The sequence below is a fragment of the Branchiostoma belcheri genome, unplaced genomic scaffold (genome assembly GCF_001625305.1).
Source record: "Branchiostoma belcheri isolate BF01 breed outbred unplaced genomic scaffold, Haploidv18h27 scaffold88, whole genome shotgun sequence".
Classification (NCBI taxonomy): Eukaryota; Metazoa; Chordata; class Leptocardii; order Amphioxiformes; family Branchiostomatidae; genus Branchiostoma; species Branchiostoma belcheri.
In genome coordinates this window covers 1,096,673-1,116,890 of record NW_017804553.1, presented here as the reverse complement: position 1 = coordinate 1,116,890, position 20,218 = coordinate 1,096,673, and the positions used below count along the sequence as shown (strand labels likewise).

The window sequence follows — 20,218 nt, the reverse complement described above, 5'->3', positions numbered from 1 at the left end:
CCACCCAAGGATCTTGGGTGGGGAAATGGATACAGACTGGCCAATTTGATACTGTCTTACCCCCACCAAAAGATCTGCTTGGAGATTAATCTTGGTAGGGAGAAGGATAATGTTTGTTTCTTTCCTTCAGGTACGATAATTGTTGTTTTCAAGTATCTATTCATCTATTGAAGGAATGACATAACAGGTGACTCACCTTTTCAAAAAGTAAACCCAGAGACCAGACTGTAAGGTTTAAAATACTCACACAGGGAAGAACATTGCTACTATTTTTAAGGATATAATATTAGTACTATGGCCTGTGTCAAGGCAATTCAATCAAACCCTTACCTAGTCTTGGATCTATAGCCTCTATCTGTGATGCCAGGTCCTCTATAAGTATGTCCTCTCCCCTCAGCATGAGCGCGTTGGCGTCAGGATTGAGGATAGCCCTGGTGGAGGACATGGTGACTCGGTAGTCCGTCAGCCGGTACTCCAGGATAGCGTCTGCCACCAGGTCCTTCACACGCATGCCGTCTTCTCCATCCAGCTGCGGGGAAAACAGGTGTTGAGTTTATCGATAATGGTATTTTTTCAAAATTGTGTTTTGCACTGGAAAGGTATAAAAGTCAGAACATTTTAATCTCCAAGCAGATCATACGGTGGCAAGGCAGTTATCCATTGGCCAGAGGGTGTCCATTAGCCCCTGTATGATCTGCTTGGAGATTATGTCATTTAGCCTCTGTACACTTGAAGAAGCCCACAGGGCAAACTGGTCGTGACAGGCTGGATTTAAGTTCTAAATGGGTCTTACTGGGGGACAACATTACTTTATACCTGAAATTGCGTTTATAACATCTGAAACTAGCTGTGTAATGGGGCATGATTACAATGTCTTACACTATAAATGTTCCCAAAAAATGTACTACATCGAAAATATGTAGAAAGGGATAAATGACTGAAAACCGACTATCATCCATACAAAGAAACTTCAAAGATCTTATCTTTTCCATACACATCAAGATACACAAACTTCAACAGGAATTGGTGGGTGTAAGAAAGATAAAGTGCCTTGATAATCTAAGGAAATACTTAGGGGTGGGTACCGGTTCAGTCGGACCGGTTTGGACCGGAACAACATTCAAGAACCGAGTCCAAAAAACCGAAATGTGAAAACCGGATGATCGGACCTGATGTACATTTCTGTAGATTGTACACACAACACACACACATCTTTAGATAATCTGGCCATGGCAGGTAAAAAAAAATAACCCTGAATCATACTAGATCAGCCTAAATCCATGTTTATGCGTTCAAAAACAAGAGAAATTGTTTCCCGGTATTAATCTCTTGAAACACGGCGCTGAAGCAAAAATATTTCGTGCACGACGAGCCCTCCCCCATTGTGACGCAATCCCGCGTCACGTGTCGGCATTTCGCATCTCTGATTGGTTGTTGCGTCCGCCGCCGGCGCTGCTGGCGGCAGACTTGAGCGAGCCGACGCGCGTGTAAACAACTTTTCTTTGTTCGATATCGGCGCTAAAATTCTATTTTCCACAACCACACATCGATATTCTAGTGAAGAAATGCATAGTTTCAAGAATCTTTGGGGAAAATATATGCTTCTATGCGGATTTTTAGCGTTTTCGACGTGATTTTCTCGTCACTTAACCCGGAAGTGTGGACCGCAGCGTGGCTAAATTTTTAGCGTATTTTACCCTGCGTTTTACAATCAAAACAATAAACAACCCCCGCTAAGAGAACCCTGTAACATTTTAGATCACAGCAATTAAGTATTTGATCAAATTATTTGTGGATGTGCTGGCATTTCAGCCGTATTATTCATCAGGAAAAGCGGCCTCATGCACGGCCGTGTCGTGTACACGAAGAAATTGTGTCTCGCTTGCCAAAATATGATATACTAGTTACTGTACAATAATCAGGTCCGGTTTCAGGTCCGGACCTGGACCTGATCCTCTGAACCTGATCCGGACCTGGACCTGAATTTTCTATACCGGTACCCACCCCTAGAAATACTATAATCGGATTCTTTCTTACAACAGTGAGTCATTTAACCAAGTGTTTAGGATCTGTCGGGATATCAAAACAAGACAACGATTTCCAAGATCCCCTTTTTATCTTAGTCATACTCTCACAAGCAAATACAGATGCTTATTATCTGGACTTTACCTATCAGAGATCTGATGTGTAATAGACCCATTCGACTTTCACGGATCTCATAAACTGCATACGTCACAGGGGGGACATTTCGAATAGAAACTACGTCACAGGGGGGACATTTCGAAAGTTCCTTTCACGGACCGCATAAACTGCATACGTCACAGAACAAAATAACGTTAAATTGTTGTACGGATTCCCACCATACAATGTTGGTGCCTGTTTTCCTGTCATTTCCGCATATATTACTGAGAAAAAAAGACACCTACATTTTAGTAAAAAAAAAGATCAGCCAGGGGGGACATCGCGAGCGAAAGCCGCATTCAACTTCAGCGTTCTAGAACGACGTTCTTTCGAAATGTCCCCCCTGTGACGTAAGCAGTTTATGTGGTCCGTGAAAGTCGAATGGGTCTATTGAAAATTCCCCAAGGACGTTTGCTGTGTTATTTAATTATCAGGTACACTGGCTAAATGGACACTTCCTGTGACACACCCTAGTCAAGCATGTGCTCAAGAACGCACGTAATATGCTGACTGGTGCTCTAATAGACAACACTTCAAGCCCATGCCCGTAGCCAGGATTTTGAATGGGGGGTTCTTCCCACTGCTTGAGGGGACCTCGAGCGCCGAAGGCGCGAGGTTTCTAGGGGGGTGCTCCCCCGGAAAATTTTGAAAATTGAACCTTCTAAAAAATTTTTGAGAGGATTTCCAAGAAAAAATCAGAGACAAATTTTAATCAATGACAAAGGGAGCAGTTTTTCTACGATTCCAGTCAATCTTTTCAAGAAAAATCTTGGACCTTTACATAAAAAGTGGACCAAAAAGTGGACCTTTACATAAAAAGTGGACCAAAAAGTGGACCTTTACATAAAAAGTGGACCAAAAAGTGGACCTTTACATAAAAAGTGGACCAAAAAGTGGACCTTTGAGCCTTGTGGGGGGTTCTCCGAACCCCCTGAACCCCCCCTGGCTACGGGCATGAAGCCACACTAAATGTATAAATCCACAGTAGAGCTTTGTGTTTACACACGGTGATAGTTTAAAAGCCATGTCATCAGGGCAGTTGAAAGGTGACAGAGTCTCCTTAGCAGTGTTGAAACAGACACTCTTAAATCTGGTCAACTGACATAACAGTTACTTTCATAAATGTTGTGCATTTCGAATCATTTGTTGGGCAGTAAAGTATATATACTGAATAAAGATTGCATTTACCTAACCTACCTTTCATTCCATTAATTTGCCTTCGTATATGAAATAATAGTTGACCATTCAACTATTTCACCAAAGCAACAGGGAAGAAGTAACAATTTTCTAAATAAATATTCTTTCTATGATCAAAAACTTCTGCAATTTCCAAAGTGCAGAAGGAAATTATTCATTTCCTTGTAATTTCATCCTTTCATGTTGTTGTATGCATGACATGGTTTAATCCAATTAACAGTTGTTTACATAGTTAATTGTTTTCAACCTCTTTGTACGTTCTTGACACAAAAACAATTAACAGCACAGATCCAGGTAGGAAGCCATACACTAGACAATCCACAACCCATTATACCTAATTAACAAGTGATAAGCAACTCACACAAACCTTTTGTTTATGTATATTGTTTACACATGGCAGCTAAACAAAAACATAACAGAAGAGAAGATATCCAGGGTCTTGTTATCTGGGTTACAAGTGTCCATTCAAACTATTTGTTCTACACCAATAGTAGTATAACATTTTAGACTTCGCATTTGGGGCAACTGAGACTTGGTCCAATATAAAAGTGCTTTCTAGAATATGTTTCATAAAGTATGGTGTATGACACTAGCAATTGTTACCTGGTGTTTCAGATTGTATTGTGTTGTTGCAACAATCGGAACAAAACTGGACATACTGCTGCAGAACTACATTTGACCTTGACCTTTGTCTTCCCAAGACCTACCCACATACCAACTATCACAATCTGTTTAGGTCTTCATATGCTGACAATGAATATCAATGCAGAAACACAGACAGGCAGACCAATAATAAAGAAAAAACAAAACTTGAAACCTGTTTTCTAACCCTGAATTGACCCAAGACAGAAACCCAAATCAAGCAACCCAATCCAATCCAAATCTAAACTGGGTCTTGGTTTCAAACACAGTTTGTCTTCTAAATGCCTCGCTTCTTTAAACCTCCACACCGGGAAATCCAAACAACACAGGGAGCAAATAGTCGTCAGCTATCAAGTCAGCCATAATTCAACAGAAATCAGCATTTCTACAGTTTTAAGCTTTCATCAATAAGTTGAATTCGCAGGAATATGATATAACTTCAGTGGAAACACCTACCACATTTGTATCACATTGTTCTATACTAATCCTATACAGAAAACATGCCCAAGGGAAAACAAATTAACTTACCTGGTTTCTGACTTAGGAAGCTAACAGCATTCAAATAATCCTCTGCAATTTTGCACATATAAAGCATTAGCATCTACACTAACAAACATGGACAGGTCACTGATAACTAGAGGTCGGAGATCTCATGTCTTCGTCAGAGGTACATCGTTCTAGAGAAATTAACATGCGTATTCTTCACTCTTTTTAATAATCGATTTGGTCTAAAGAACAAAAGAATCTCTGTACTATTTTTGTGGTACAGAACACCCTGAAACGGTTTGCCGCAGATTATACAGATGCGTCGTCACCCGTGTTAGCCCCCCCCCCCCCACGTTATTTGAGTTTGGACTGTTACTGGAAAAAAACGTTCAAGAAATTCTTACTGTGTTGAAAGTGTCACGACAGCGCCGCAAAATATAATAAGAGAAGATGTTATAAAGGAAAGAATCAGAACAGGGTGACTACTGCTGTTTTGTTAATTTGTCTTTATGACAAATAGAAGACTTGTGTTCTTTGTGTCCTAACATTTGTACTTCTACAGTTAGTATATTCCAAATCTAGGCATCTCGTTTTTCGGCCCTTCGTGATTTTATTGCGCGCTTGCCTTAAATTTAAGGTAATTAGATTTAAGGTCTCCAGTGGACGTCATCCATAGCAATTACTTGCTGTGGCCGTAGAAAATAACCTGACATATGTCCAACCTATCCTCCCCCTGCCGAAGTTATAGTACAATCCCTCAATGTAACGTCATTTGATCCCATCCCATTATGGGGTTCCCCGGCTATATCCAGCTGTCGGCTGTCTCCAAGCAGATGTAGGTGGGGGATTTCTAAACACAAAAGGTCCTATTACGGGGACATAACGACCTCCACGACTCTCATCTTTGAACTCAATCTTGAAGACCACGACAGTAATATGCCTATCAAATTTCATTAACTTCCATCCACACATACAAAAGTTATCCTGCTCACAAGAAAAATTAACAAAATGCCCCCTGTAGTCACAACGAAACCCCCCACGAAGCTCAGTAACGAACTTAACCTTGGTCCCGACAATAGTAAGCACCACACCAAGAATTATAATCAACATTTTACAAATACTTGAGTTATCTTGCTAACAAGCCACAAACACAAAAGGTGCACTAACGTGACGCACGGACCCCCCACGAAGCCGAAACTTGTACTTGACTTCGGCCTCAACAGCGGTAATATGCCTGCCAAAAATCATGGACGTCGAATCATGCCTTCCAGAGTTATATCGCAAAATCCGCAGTTCCCCACACTCCGGCGAGACAATTTCATAGTCCTTCTGACGAAGACAATTAGACCATAACACTAACACTGACTAGATCTCTGTACAAAGGCGTATGTCTTACATTACAAATCCTACACATGTAACACTACTACCTATAAATTACCCGACTCCAGTCAAAAGCTAGTCTGGGTCAAGAAGCAACATATCAGGTCGTCGGTTTAACACCGTGCGAACAAAAGGCATACACTGACCCATAAACATCAGGACATCGGATTGTACATGTGGATACCCTGTTCCCGTCAACACGATACACGACTTCTAACGCAAACAAACCAGCGTGACATGCTTCTATGGAGGCAGTAAAAAAGCACACAAAATGCCGGTGTAGCAAACAGACAACAGCGACTGTTTGCAGGTTGAATGTTTACAGGTGTGATGCACTTAAGGGGCGGAGACAGCACTGTTTAGAGGGTGGGGAGTCTATACAACTTATCTAAACACACTGGGAGAAGGGAAAGTAGCAATTAAGGGCTGAGAGTTAACTACCGGTTGTCAGCAAGTGACAAGAGCTGATGACCAGTGTTTTGCATATGAAAAAAACACGTTTGACCCCTTGCATTTATCTACATTTAACGTAAAAGGATGGAACTGAAGTAAAAATGCCACACTCGGAGAAACCATGACAAACCAATATTGGGAAAATGTGTACGGACATAATCTCCAAGCAGATCCCTTTCGGTGGCAAGACAGTATCTATTAGCCAGAGGAGTTTGTACGGCCACCGATGGTGGCTAATGGACACTCCTCTGGCCAAAGGACACTGCCTAATGCCACCATATGATCTGCTTGGAGATTATACGGACATACGAAACTCCTACCTTGAATCTCTTCAGAGTGCTAACTTGTATACATCTTCCCAAGGCTCTATAAGTGAAGCATTTGACAGAAGTAATAAGAAGTTAAGCTTGTGTGTTACGACAAAGGGCAGTTATACCAGCTATACGGATACAGAAGATCCATACATTATAAATAATGCAAAACATTTATACTAGCCCTAACACAAAGGACTAATTTGGTGCCTGACATTGACATTCTTCTACTGAATACTTGAAGACTATTATAGTGGCTATTTATGCCAACTTCAATTTGTAATACGGACGTCCAAGTGTGCAGCTGTGAACTGCGATTCATGAATTCTTTATTCAGACCACATCCTAGAAAGGTCTGCATTGTTACATGTCATATCTACCTACGGGCACAAATCCATAAATCAATTCTTTACCTCATTTAACACACCTGATGTGCAGTGCTGTAACAATAACATATTGACTAATGAATATAAAGATACATTCAATGTATCTTGTCATCTTTGTCATCTGATGAATGTAGATTCTTATAACCTTTCAAAGCTTGCTTCATAGACGTTTTCAAACATATCTCACAAGCCACTGTTCAAAATATAGCTACGTAAAGCGTAATTTTCCTAGTATCTAGCTATAAAGTGGACCGTTGCGTTTGTTAAATGTATCGTAAGGTTTCTTTTTAGTCAAGACTGTAACAGTTTCCTGGTCTCAAACACAACCTTCTGCCTTTTCTTGACAAGACCTAGGGGCAAATTTCTAAATTTAGCTTTTTTAAGTCAAGAACATTTGGCCACAGGAAATCCAGATTACACAGTTACTATTAAACTTAATGGCTACAAGCAAAACACCTGCTAAAACAGGCATCACAACCTTATCTTTGTTGGTGAGAGTTGATTCAGTTCCAGGGCTATTTTAGGATACTGCCATTTTATTTTTAGGCTACAAGATTATGAGATTTGCCAAGTCAACCTCTGTTAATACAAGGTTAACTTAAGGTCTCGGACCGGAGTTTCCCTCCGTATTTCGAGCAATTTGACACCCTCAGCCCGACGGGCTGTCATTTCTGTACTAAACGCGGGTCGGAATTTTTCACTCTTTTGGTGGAAAGGGGTGCCGTGCCGCTTATCAATACACTTGATTGATATTTTCTGCGCCCAATTTATTTAGGGGTAAATAAGGCACATCAAAGTACATTTTTAAAAAAGGGGTAATTTTTTTCGTCATTTTTAACCTCGGCTGCATGGAAAAAACGAATTTTCCCAGGGTAACGGCTTAGTACTCGAAGAAGCTCAGAACCTAATGTTTCCAAAATTTGAATTTAATTAAAATCGATGCGATAAGTTTATCGCTATCTTCAATGGCCCGAACACACCCATAACGCATATAGAACGTACAATCCCGGCGGTCAGGCGAAAAGGCCACATAACCATCCGCGCGGACGAATACCAGGAAGTCTTCGCTGGACCACCAACATTACGCCACCTATAAAGGCTACAACTAACAGGCTTTTCAGAAAATACAAATATATGTACACAGATGTTACGATTTCAGGGATATCGCGGCCAAAACATACCATTCAAAGTCATGTTTCCGGCGATTTACTGCGCACTTACTTAGACTCTGGTCAGAATTAAACTCCGACCCGGAACCTTAAAGTGCTTAGAAAGATAAAAGTCAGTTACATGTTCTTCCACACATTAAATCAAGCTCTGTGCTCTACTATGTGAAGAAAACAATTGTAGTTTCACATTTTGCATGAAGTAAATCAATATAGAATTCAAAGAAGGTGAAAAACATTGGATGTAACATGCATGTAGAATACATCATTTAAGTACAATTTGTAGTTGACCATAAACATTTGTGTGTAAGGGTCAAGGATTCAGGGTTAGGACAGAAGCCTCCCCTTGACAAAGACTGGAGTTGTACAGTCAAAAGTTTGGGTAAGGCCAACTTCTTATGTTGGAAATTACAGTTCAAACTTGCTTCATAGTCACAACTTCTACTTTCCTACCTTTTTCGGCCTCCTAGTTGGCAAACTTCTCCTGCGAAACCTCGCCATCTTTCCTTACGGTTAAACCAACCTTTCCGTGAACACCTGACTCACAGGTATGCAGCAAACACTGATCATGCGTAAGACCCTGCCACAGGTGCAATCTGTCCATGATTTGTGACCACTTCAGGCCTTTATACACATCCTGAAAACAACCTGTTTAACCTCCAATATGCTGTGTACACAACATTATCAGTTGCTACTCTTAGTCTTAGTTACTCTTAGTCACTGAGAAGAAGTTGAACGTGTACATACTAGGATACTACTGATGTGGTAAGATACAACACTTTTATATGACTGTAATTATACCTAGGCTAGAACTTTAGTATCACCATGACCTGTACGTAGCTTATATAAGAGCATAAACATACGATACAGGTCTTTCATCCATTCATCTATTGTACACACTTCAGTATATACTTTCAATTGGTAATGGTGGGTCATTCCTGTAAACATCAACCTTGCTACCTTTTTTCCATGCTTAACTGATGCATATAGCAGCAATTCAAGTTTAGAAGTACAGTTACGTAATGTATACGACTTAAGTGCATCTGTCTACAATACAAACCAACGTCAGAGATAAGGGAGTTGACGTGCTGCCATTTTCTCTACCGTACTTAAACTGTTTTTGTACAACACTGTGAGTAAATCATGTCTTCCAGATGAGGGTATTTGTTACAGTGACTGTATATCTTAGGGATGGTAAATGTCAGTACTTAACGTTAGAGATAACGTATTTATAGTACTCTTAAACACGTTCTTGACTCTATTTTTATATAGTAGTTTATATCTCTTAACCTTGTCACTTGGAATAAACATCTTGTTTGCAAAGATAGCCGATACATTTCTGTAAACTTCTTAATTTTTTCTACTTAGTGATCTTTAATATTTCATACATACTATTGCTAGGTAAGGCTGTACAGTATCTATTTTCGTTGATTAGATACAATCCACCAAAAAGAGTAAACCATTTCAGTCTATTTAAAATTGAGCCCTATAAAAAGTATAAAATTATATGCACCCCTCCCAAAAAAAATCCCTGTGTTATAGCCTAAATAATCAACTTTGAAGATACAAAAGATATACACTTGTTTTTTAACACTTGATCTATAAATATTTGTTGAATTGATATTGCCTTGATTGATCTCTTGAAGAAGGAAGTGGCTGGATATAAAATCTCCACATGACATTGATATTTAACACTTTCACCTTTCTGTAATCACACACATCACTTCACTTGGACATCACGCAATCCACACCAATTAGCCATGGATTAGAAGTACTTAAAAACGGCTTTTGAAGTCTGCTTCTCGCTGAATTGGGCAGAGATCACACGCAATCACGGCAGACGTTTGTTGTCAATCATTCATCCAAAATAAAGACTTTGACTCCATATCCTATTTCAGGGCTCGAAATACCACCTGCATATGCAGGTTAGTGCAGGTAAAATTGGAGCTGTGCAGGTATGTCTGATGTCTACCTGTACCTGAACAGCACTAGTCCATACACTTGGTTTATGTAGATGTATGTGGATTTTTATTTGCTGCATTGACTGTTACCACCCATAGAAGAAATGTCAATGGTTTATGAACAACTTTCATATTATCATAAATAAATCCATACTTCCTAAAAGGTAGAGAAAAGGATTTTGAGCCCTGTATTTATAGTTATTACACAACAGTATTTTTCGTCAGAGAGGTAAGGTTCCAACACGCGGTTAGGTAAGGAAACGTTAACTTTGTTAGTTGCTAGCGGCAACGGGAATGTGAGCTTAGAACAAGGATATACACCACATTCTAGGCTAAGCCTGGTAAGTAATTCAATAGACCAGACTTGATAACAAAGTTCTGAAGAAAATCAACACTTCTGAAGTGAATAAGCTCAGTAGTGACTCCCCTAATGCTATTTTTAGTTGTCCGCATCATCGGTTACTGAAGGATGCTCCTCAGGATTTTGACCGGTCAGCCTGAAGTAACCTACAGGCACTAGGTGTGGGAACTGACACAGTTCAGCTAACTTATGGGGCCCGCATGCCCTTTTTGGCAGAGCATAATCGGTCGTTTTAATTCTACATAGAGCGTATACAGACCGCTCTAATTCAATGTAGAGTGTAATTGGCACATTTTGCTTGGAGTGTGATTCGCCGCTTGAATTCTACGTAATGCCGTGTAGCTACCCGGAATTTATTGTAAAACGTAATGGGGGAGGCTTCTTGAATTCAGCGTAATATTATACATTCTCAAAATTTAGCGTAGAGCGAGTCATAACATATTTTTCTTTTCTATCCTACGAAGTCTACAAAATGGCCAAAGCACATAAAAACTGGGTTTATTTTATGCAACTAATTAAAATGTATTGAAAAATTTCTGGAAAAAGTCAGCATCAGTAAGCCGTAATACATCATTATAATCAATTACAATAAGTTGAGGCCAAAATAGATTTAACGCTGGCGAAAAACATCTGTTATTCATATCAAGCCAATAGTTTACGAGGTGAGATTCTTTATGCTACTGATAGATGCAACCTTTAAACTGAATGTACTTGTGACATAACAGGCCAAATCAGCAGAGGCAGTAGGCAAATGCCAGCATTCCATTCACCGACAATGAAGCAGGCCATATGTGTGCTTTCAACCTCTTTGCATTTTTGTGAGAGGCAGGCTATGCTGTACACAACGTCACAAGTATTGATACGCTCATGTCTACTGAATCACAAAGGAAAATATATTTATAGCTTACACTTTGCAATCATATTAGGTTTCTGAAAACCTTTATGGTTGGACAGTTATGAGATCTAATTTAAATGTCTGACATTACCCACTTAGTTGCTAAGGAAACCATGACAGCTTTGTCGCTGTAAGACATATAAAAGGCTACAACGACGAAAACAAGATTAAATAGAATGATAATTAAGATGTCAGTTTGACTTTGAGAAAAGACTGCTAGAAAAGTTTTACATGTTTTCGATACCTATGGACGTTTCTTCATTACCAATATCTAAACTTCTTGCTGCTTACTTCAAAGTGTAACCAACACAACCTTCAAGTTCAACGTTATGAAACAAGTTTGAACTGCAGTTGCCAACACAATAAATTGGACTTACCCAAATTTTTATCCTTACCCAAGTTTCATAATCATATATATGACTTTTACCAACACAGATGAACTTCCAAGATAACCTTCAATATTAGTTCCTTGCTAACCAAGACGTGTCGTCGAACTTGAGATGATGATTCTAACTTACCTGTTCATGTCTTAGCGACTTAGACCTGACAGGGGACAGGATATTGGTGGTTGTCATGGCCAGAGTGCTGATTGCTCCCACAGAAACTTTCCTCTCTTTCTTCTTCGGTTTTCCCAGCGACAATGAAAATTTTCTGTGCGGTTTTGGAGAAACAGAAATAGTGGCTCTTCTCAGTTTCAACCTAGGAGAGGTCGGTATACCAGCTTTGGCGTTCTCTGTTTCAGAGCTCTTGACGATATGTCCTGTATCGTCAGGATTTTCTGACATGTAAACTCGTATCTCAGGTAGCGAACAGTGCTGACCACTCTGAGTTGGGGCAGCAAGAGTTTTGTCAGACACAAAAACGTCCCCGTAACTGGAATGTCTACGAGTTCTTTCTAGTATTTCTTGTGGCAAAGGAACAAGCATGTCGTCTTCTGTATCCTTGGTGACAGTACTTTTATTACCGAGATCCACTATGGAAGAAACTGGACATCCAGAGTCAACAGAAGAGGAGTCTTCCTCAATCTGTGGTTGTCCTTCTATTGGTCTTTTTGAGCCCGTCATAGTAGAGGAAACACTACCGATATCATCTTTGCGTTCACTACAGTGTACAGAAGTTCCCGGAGATGGAACAGCCATACTTACAACAGTGACATAGTCATCCTCTAGGCTGGCTGCTTGTCTGTCATATCCTGGAGGAATTGGCAAACTCACAGCCGTGACGAAGACATCATCAGCCTTTAGACCGTCTTCCGCCTCCAAGGAGAAGTCGGAAACATTCTCCCCCGACGTCAAGGAACTGCTTTTCCTTAAAGAAACCGACAAACCTGGATCGGAATACTTTCTCCAGACATTGCCTGCTTGTGTTGACAGGTAATCAGATTGTGGTGCGTCCAGTATTCCTTGTCCGGCTGCGTCCGTAGGTTTTCGGACTGGTGTTCTCGGCCTGCATCTTGACTTTGTAACCGGCTTCTGCCTGCAGAGTTTCCTTGCTTGCCCTGTTCTTGTGTTGTTCTCTTTTACATGGCTGGTGTCCGAGTGTGCTCGGGTGATTCGGCGGGGCGACAATCCTCCTGCCAACCCATCCATGGGATGCAGGAAATTCCTCCTCTCCGAAGAGCTGGAATCTGATGGGTCACCATTCTCTTCTTCTTCCGTCTCTTCCACAGCTGTGTTCGGAATATCGCCATCCGATAGAGTCCTATACAGAGCCATGGTTTACTACAGCTTTCCTTCAAGTCAGCAGGGCGAATATTTCCTTGAATGGCCGGCGCTGCTAACTTAAGAAGGGTTGCCCTGCTACTAAGGCATCTAAAGCTGCCAGTTGCCTCCAGCTACGAACACTTGGCTGCAGATGACTCAAGGAAGCTGGGAAGAATGTTTAACCTTTCCTTGACTCTGCGTTCCCGGCTGTTCATGCCAGCTTATATTCCTGAACCTTCTGTCGTTGTGCATGTATTTTTCTCGCTGCAGCATTGGGTAGGAAGGCTTGCCTGGGAATCTGGAGAGGAATGCATATCTGCTCGCACACCCAGCCCAGGGACCTTATCAAGCTAGAGAGCTGGAAACATGCGTCAATGCTGACACCAGAGCCTGCATGCAGGCGAGTCTGTCTGGCACTACAGCTCCCCTCTGACCAATTTACATAAACATGGGAGATAGGCAAGGCAAATTTTATCAATATGTGCTAGGGCCTTTTATGGCTATAACATATATCTTATTTCATGTCCAACTATATAGACAGAGAGCTGTAATTTAGTAGATATCGGATAATCCTACAATTTATCATATTTACAAATGAGACACTTAATGTCTTATTGCTTAACACTGATAGCAGCTGAAAAAAAGATATTATAAGATTTTCAACCTTACCCCTTACAGTACAAACTATATAAGAAAATTAATCTGAAGCTTAGAGAAAGATACCACATTTTTAATACCACATACCACCTTACAATAGGATTTAAGTTCTTGAAATTTTTTACAGTAGACTTGACACCACACCATGTTGCATATACTGACAGTGACAGTGACCAGTATATATACTTTTCTAAAGGTTAGATCCTACCTTTCTTAACGAAAACCTTAAAAAAGCAAGTCAAGAAACATACAACTAATGATTATGGCATAGAAAACTGGGGAGGGAGCGAGGGCGGAGGGTTTCTAAGGGATGGAACGTGACGAACTATGCAAAATTTGTAACCTAAATACTCCTCATACATATACTATATACTAGGATGTTGCATACATTTGTATACCAGTATATACTTTTCTGTAAAAACAAGACAAGAAACATACAACTAACGATTACAGCCTACAGAACTGTGGAAGGAGCGAGGGCGGGAGGTTTCCAGGGGATGGAACGTGACGAGGTATGCAAGTTGGGTCAAGAGGTGGGGATTTGCCATTCATCCCAATTATGCACGATAACACAAATGCGTCATACAAAAAAGATGACACCAGGACACATCTGCAGTACTGTAAGCTCTAATAAGCAGTATTGTATGCTAACATACATATCATATCCACGTAATATCAAACTTATAAGGATGGATATTCAAGATGTGCATTTAACCCTTGTATACCTCGGTGTTTGACTTCGTTAACAAGCTATTTTCACTTTCAGGAAAGTACCATATTTTTGTGCTGCCCAGTGTCATACATATAATTTATGACCAAATACGTTTGACAGGTTATAGACAGTGATGAAAACATTTTTTGACCGGATCTAGATGATGCTGATTGGGAAGAACTACCAATTTCAAGAACCCTGCAAAATGTAATGTTTCTCAACAAGTGATAGGTACAGAGCTACAGCTCCCTCTATCTACAAGAGTATGTACTACATCACACTTCACTCATGCCATGTGGCATCAAATTCATATTGACAAAACTGGGAAGCGTCACCTGAATTTTCATATTAAAAAATTGATTTAAAATATACGTGTATGTATTAGAGTATATTGAATCCATATCAATCAATTGCTCATATATTCTAAGTCTATAATGGGCAATTTGTTACAATGCCATCAATGGACAGCAAATCAACTTTACAGCAGCTAAAATTATTCCATTTTGTTTATAATATCAAATTTCTAAAACCTACAGTATATACTGTCCCTATGCCATAGCAAACTTTTTACAATGCCCTTACCTGTAACACATTGGCCTGACCACTGGCTGACCCCTCACAGCACAGGATCAGGTCAGTACAAATCAGGGATAACTTCTGCTTAACTTCCAACAACAAAGGATTACGAACATATAAACATTTCCTGGTGGCCAGGCTTCTTGACTTGCCGGTACAAAAAACTATGGAAAATGCACTGTGTGTAACTTTGTTGTATAATGAAGGCTTGAATAAAAACCATATAGCTTTCAAAATTTGCCCACCTGGCAAGCAATGGTGACATGGACAAAGAACTTGACTGCAGAGTTGGTAAGGCTTCAGCAGCATTTAACCAGCTGGGCAAACTCTGGAGAAACAAGAAACTGTCCCTCAAGACCAAGATGCGCTTTTACAACAGCAACGTCCTGTCAACACTTTTGTATGGCTGCGAAACCTGGCACCTGAAACTAAGTCAAGAAAGGAGACTTGATTCCTTCGACAGCAAGTGTCTAAGGAAAATCCTGGGCATTAGATGGGATGACTTTATCTCGAATGATAACATCAGACTTCAAACTAAGCAACAACCAGTGTCCTCCATCATCTGCAAACGCGGGCTCAGTTGGTTAGGACACGCGGTCAGACTTCCACCTGTCAGACTAGCCAACCAAGTCCTACAGTGGTTCCCAGAAGGACGGAGAAGAAGGGGGCGCCCAAGGATGAACTGGCGACAGACAGTGGAGAGGGACCTTCAGGCAGTCAGCATGAGCTGGAAGGAAGCCTTGAGGCTGGCTGCTGACAGAGGAAGCTGGGCTGCTTTGACTGCCTCATGCGTCACGAGACGCGGGAGCCCCTAAGTCTAAGTCTAAGTAAGCTTTCAAAATTTGCAAATGACAGTAAATATACACATTAGCAACGTATCACTTGTTGGGACTAAAGAGCAGGTAACATACATAGTTTTGAATTTGTTATTGAGTCAGGTAAAGAGCAACATTAATAAAAGTATGATCAGATAGCCATACGACAGCTGGAACTGAGTGTTTATGAAATGTGTATAATTTATTAGGCACAAAATGTTGCGTAAAAAAACAGGCAGCAGAAGTTTATTTTGGGGTTGTAAAATTACATAAAGCTCTTTACAACCTTTACAATAGTTACCGTTTGAAAAACAACTTCTTGTAGGTCAGCCTGCCTTTGAAACTCAATTGAAGCCAGTTGTTAACGCATTTGCTCCGTTCTCTCTTTGTGAAAAGTACGACATAACAAGGCCAGGCTGTTCACTACCCTGCCCTCTGCCATCCCCGTGTTGTCTGGATTGTTTGGCGCTGCCTAGCGACTATCTGGACCTCTTGAACTTTTCTTGGCAAACCTGGGCGGCGAAAATTATGGACGGATTGCTCTACCTCCTGCAAAGGAAGTCTTGAACAATTGTATCAGAATTAATTACTACCTACACTAATGCAACACTGGGTCTACTTGCTTTGAAGTACACAGGTGTTTCATTCCTTATCATTTAGAGGATTGGTAGGGACAGTTCTTAACTTCTTTCAAACTAGGCTGTGTTTTCCAAAAGAAGAACAACCATACCCAGAAATTTGACATAATATTATAATGGGGAACTAAATTAAGAACTGAAAAAGTTGAATGACTACGGTAGTACACCTTATCAAGTTTACATTAGAATGCTTTTACAGACCTTACAAATACTTTGATTGTTCACAAAGGAAAATAACATTTATTCAAATGACAATGAAAAAGAAATGGATTACACTAACAGGTAGGTAATACCAAGGAAATTATCACAATATCATAAATTGATTGTGACCAACAACAAAAAAAGTGCCAAGGCCATTCAAATCACTTGAATAGAACCTTGACAGTTAATAACATTGTGCACATTTGTAGGAATGCCTTTCTTGTATTAACATCATACCAAATAATGAGGAGAGTTTGACATGTTAATTATAGTCTAGGTGGGTCTGTACGTGACCTGGGTCGCCGATTGTCGAACCTCCCACTAAGAACTAATTATAGTGCCAGATTTTGATAGCTTTATCGGGTCAAAAATCTTTGACCCATATATTTTACACACTTGTGACACTAGCAAAAGAAATCTTAATATTACTAATAGTGACAGACAACCTACTACCAAAGTCAAGTGAAAACTGGATCATTGACAGACCTAGAATAAACATATGACAATGTGTTTCAATACTTATTTTTCAAAGATAAGTATAGAGACAGGTTGGTTTTGGCAATGCTATTCAAAGAAGCCATACTTGTCACACTATTGCAATGCAAGGTGGTGTGCAGTTGACACATATTTAGCAAGTTGAGCTCTGTAATGAAGAAAATCACAACTTCATATGAATTGGCAATGATTAAATCTATAGATTGCGGTGCTGTATCAGAATGAAACTTCTGACATTATCTACAAAACTGCCTCTTCCTAGCCTTACTGTTACCATAGCAACTCCAATCAGTGTTGAGATATTCTTAGAAATTATGGCAACAATTGGGTACTCCCCAACCCCCAATCATGCCCTTATAAATTGCCTCCATAAAGATAGCCCCTTGGGGTGATTTAATCAAGTACAGGCCAATTATCATCTATTTATCAAGCAGCCAAGGTGCTAATTATCGCACTAACCATATGTTATCGAACCGCCTCTTTTTTCTATCTACGGTATCTGACCACTAACAAATCATAGAAGTTAGAATGAAAGGTGTTAAACCTCTTTTTGCGAGCCATAGCTACTCTAGAGGATACGATTATTTCTTGTGTTGTAAATGCTTTTATTCTTTCACTGTGATTTTATTTTACAGTAGGAACGAAAAGGATGTTTTAATTTAATGGTCTTTGGACCTGGTGTTCGCAGTTGAAACAGAATTATCCTGTCATACAAAAGACAAATAGACAATGCAAAACACCTATTATGTCCTATTATGATCCCACAAAAATGACAAAAATAAAACCACTGCGAACATTTCAACCTTTACAGTATCTTTCACATGCAGTGGTTTGTGTCATCCTACACTAATGTTAGTGTTTCCCTTAAAAGCACAGGTACCAATACCATAACCAGCTTCCTTTCACTAGATGCTGAACCCATACAGGGCTCGAAATACTGGGTGCATGCATGTGCACCTTAATGTATCCAAAATTGAACCTGTGCACCAATTTTTTTTCTGTGGGTGCACCGGTGCACCCAAATATTTCTGTAGGTATTTTTTGTACATCTCAAATGTATGAATACTATAATGATAGTATACAGGATATTCCTGGCATCTAAGTGTCAGAAAAATGATAAAACCTTTGTTGTAGTGCAGTTAGCTCCCATGTCAGATTGAAGCTCAGAAGAGGAGTAGTAAGATCTGTAATTAGGTTTTGTTCTATAATGGTGCACCCCAAAAAATTTTGGTGCAACCAACCTATTCCCAACTATGAATTTTGAGCCCTGCAGGTAAAAGATACACCTGTCCAATTGGGTCACTTGCAGTCTTCCTTTTGTCAAACTGTCAGTCTGGTGTGGAAGTAGCAACCATGACAGCTGAGCAAAGATGCCGCACAACTCCTGTGTTTGAGTAACCTTACCTTCCAAGTTCCAGCTAGGCTTCAAGTCTAGTTTCCTTAACTAGATGTCAAGCCTACTAAGTTAATAGTAACTAGATTACTAGTTTCCTAGTTATCTAGTTACAAAAAATTACTAAAAAGAAAATTAATTTACTTACTAATGACAAGATACATACAATTTCTTTTCAATTTTCGCAGTATGTCATTAGTAAAACAAAAATCACATGTGGCTTGAATTCGTGAACCGAACCCTTTAATTATCAGAGCTCTACATTAGTACATATATTATGTGTATACTAAAAAAAAAAAATCCCTGCGGTTTTATTTTTTTACTACAGAATCATAATGCCACAAACATGTACTTTATACAGAATTTTAAAAAATTGTGCAAACTTCGAACACCGAAAAAACTCTTTTTCCCTCCTACTGCAAAATATGTCCATTTTTATCAAATCATCATATTTATCAACAAGACATCAATGTGAAGCCTACAAACAAAAAGATCTACATAAATTCTGGCAACAAAACTGTGGCATCAGGTCACGAATCAATGCATGGGCAAACAACTCCAGCTGAGAGTCTGACATGTGCACCACAGACGGTCTACACAGCAGGGGACAGCCAATTTCAACTGCTGCAGGGAGGGGGGGGGGTAAACCTAGCCCCTACCAGGCACTGCAGATCGCTGGAAAAATAGTAGAAATTGGCCTCCATGGGTCGCAAATTGGATCTTCTAAAAATCTTCCATGGCCCGGGATCTTCTCTGGTATACTATCCCTTTATTTCGGCCAATTTTTACTATTTTTCCAGCGATCCGCGGTGCCTGGTAAAGGCTAGGGTTTTAGTACAATCTGTGTCAAGTGCTAGAACTGAGAAGAAAAGTGTGCCAATTTCTATGGAGAGCATTCTCCTATCCTTCAAACAGAGACATCAAATTCTACAGGAGTAATCACAATAGCTAGGGAATAGTTCAGCAGGTTCAAAGAGACAGCCGCTTGCTTTGTATGCGCACTGTGTAGACCGACTGCATTCCAAAAATAGAGCAACCTTCACAAAAGAATAGACAGACAAGATCCGGGATACTGTACATAGTTGGACCACAAAGTAGGCTTTGTGTCTTGTTATGTGGTGACAATTACGCAAATAAAATCTAAATAGGACTTCCATCAACTTCTATTCCATGTTCTGAAATTCTCAGTTTTCAAATTATGTTGAAGGCTGTCTTCAGAATGTAAGTTGCACCTGTGCAAAACCCTGATTTTCACGGTTTTCGTTGGATATATGGTCGACATTGCATCAGAATTTTGCTTGTTGCAGACGATATCTTTTCCGAAATAACATTTGGAAACTACAGAATAGATATTTATCTTATATATGCGAATACGATCTTATAAGACATTCTGCAGAAGTACTATACATTACAGGTTTCGCACAGGTGCAGTACGTTCTGCCGACGTGCTATGCTAGCTGTGTTTTGTCGAGTTTAACACATACATAGTCAAAACAGGACTTCTGGTTGACTTTGATGGGAAGCTACTTGACCCTGGTGCCCTCTGTGTGGTTGAGAAATGCCTGGAGCTACACAAACCCATCAGAGCAGAGCACAGGAGCTTCCCTGT

General features: G+C 40.0%; 1 protein-coding gene across 1 annotated transcript in view; it reads right to left on the bottom strand.

The window, feature by feature from the left end:
• Positions 1 to 20,218, bottom strand: part of LOC109487341 — a 28,388-nt gene that overhangs the window by 3,853 nt on the left and 4,317 nt on the right. The window contains exon 2 of the mRNA XM_019791318.1: positions 331 to 529. Within this exon, the coding sequence (XP_019646877.1) occupies positions 331 to 529 (199 nt within the window). The remainder of the gene's footprint in view (positions 1 to 330; positions 530 to 20,218) is intronic.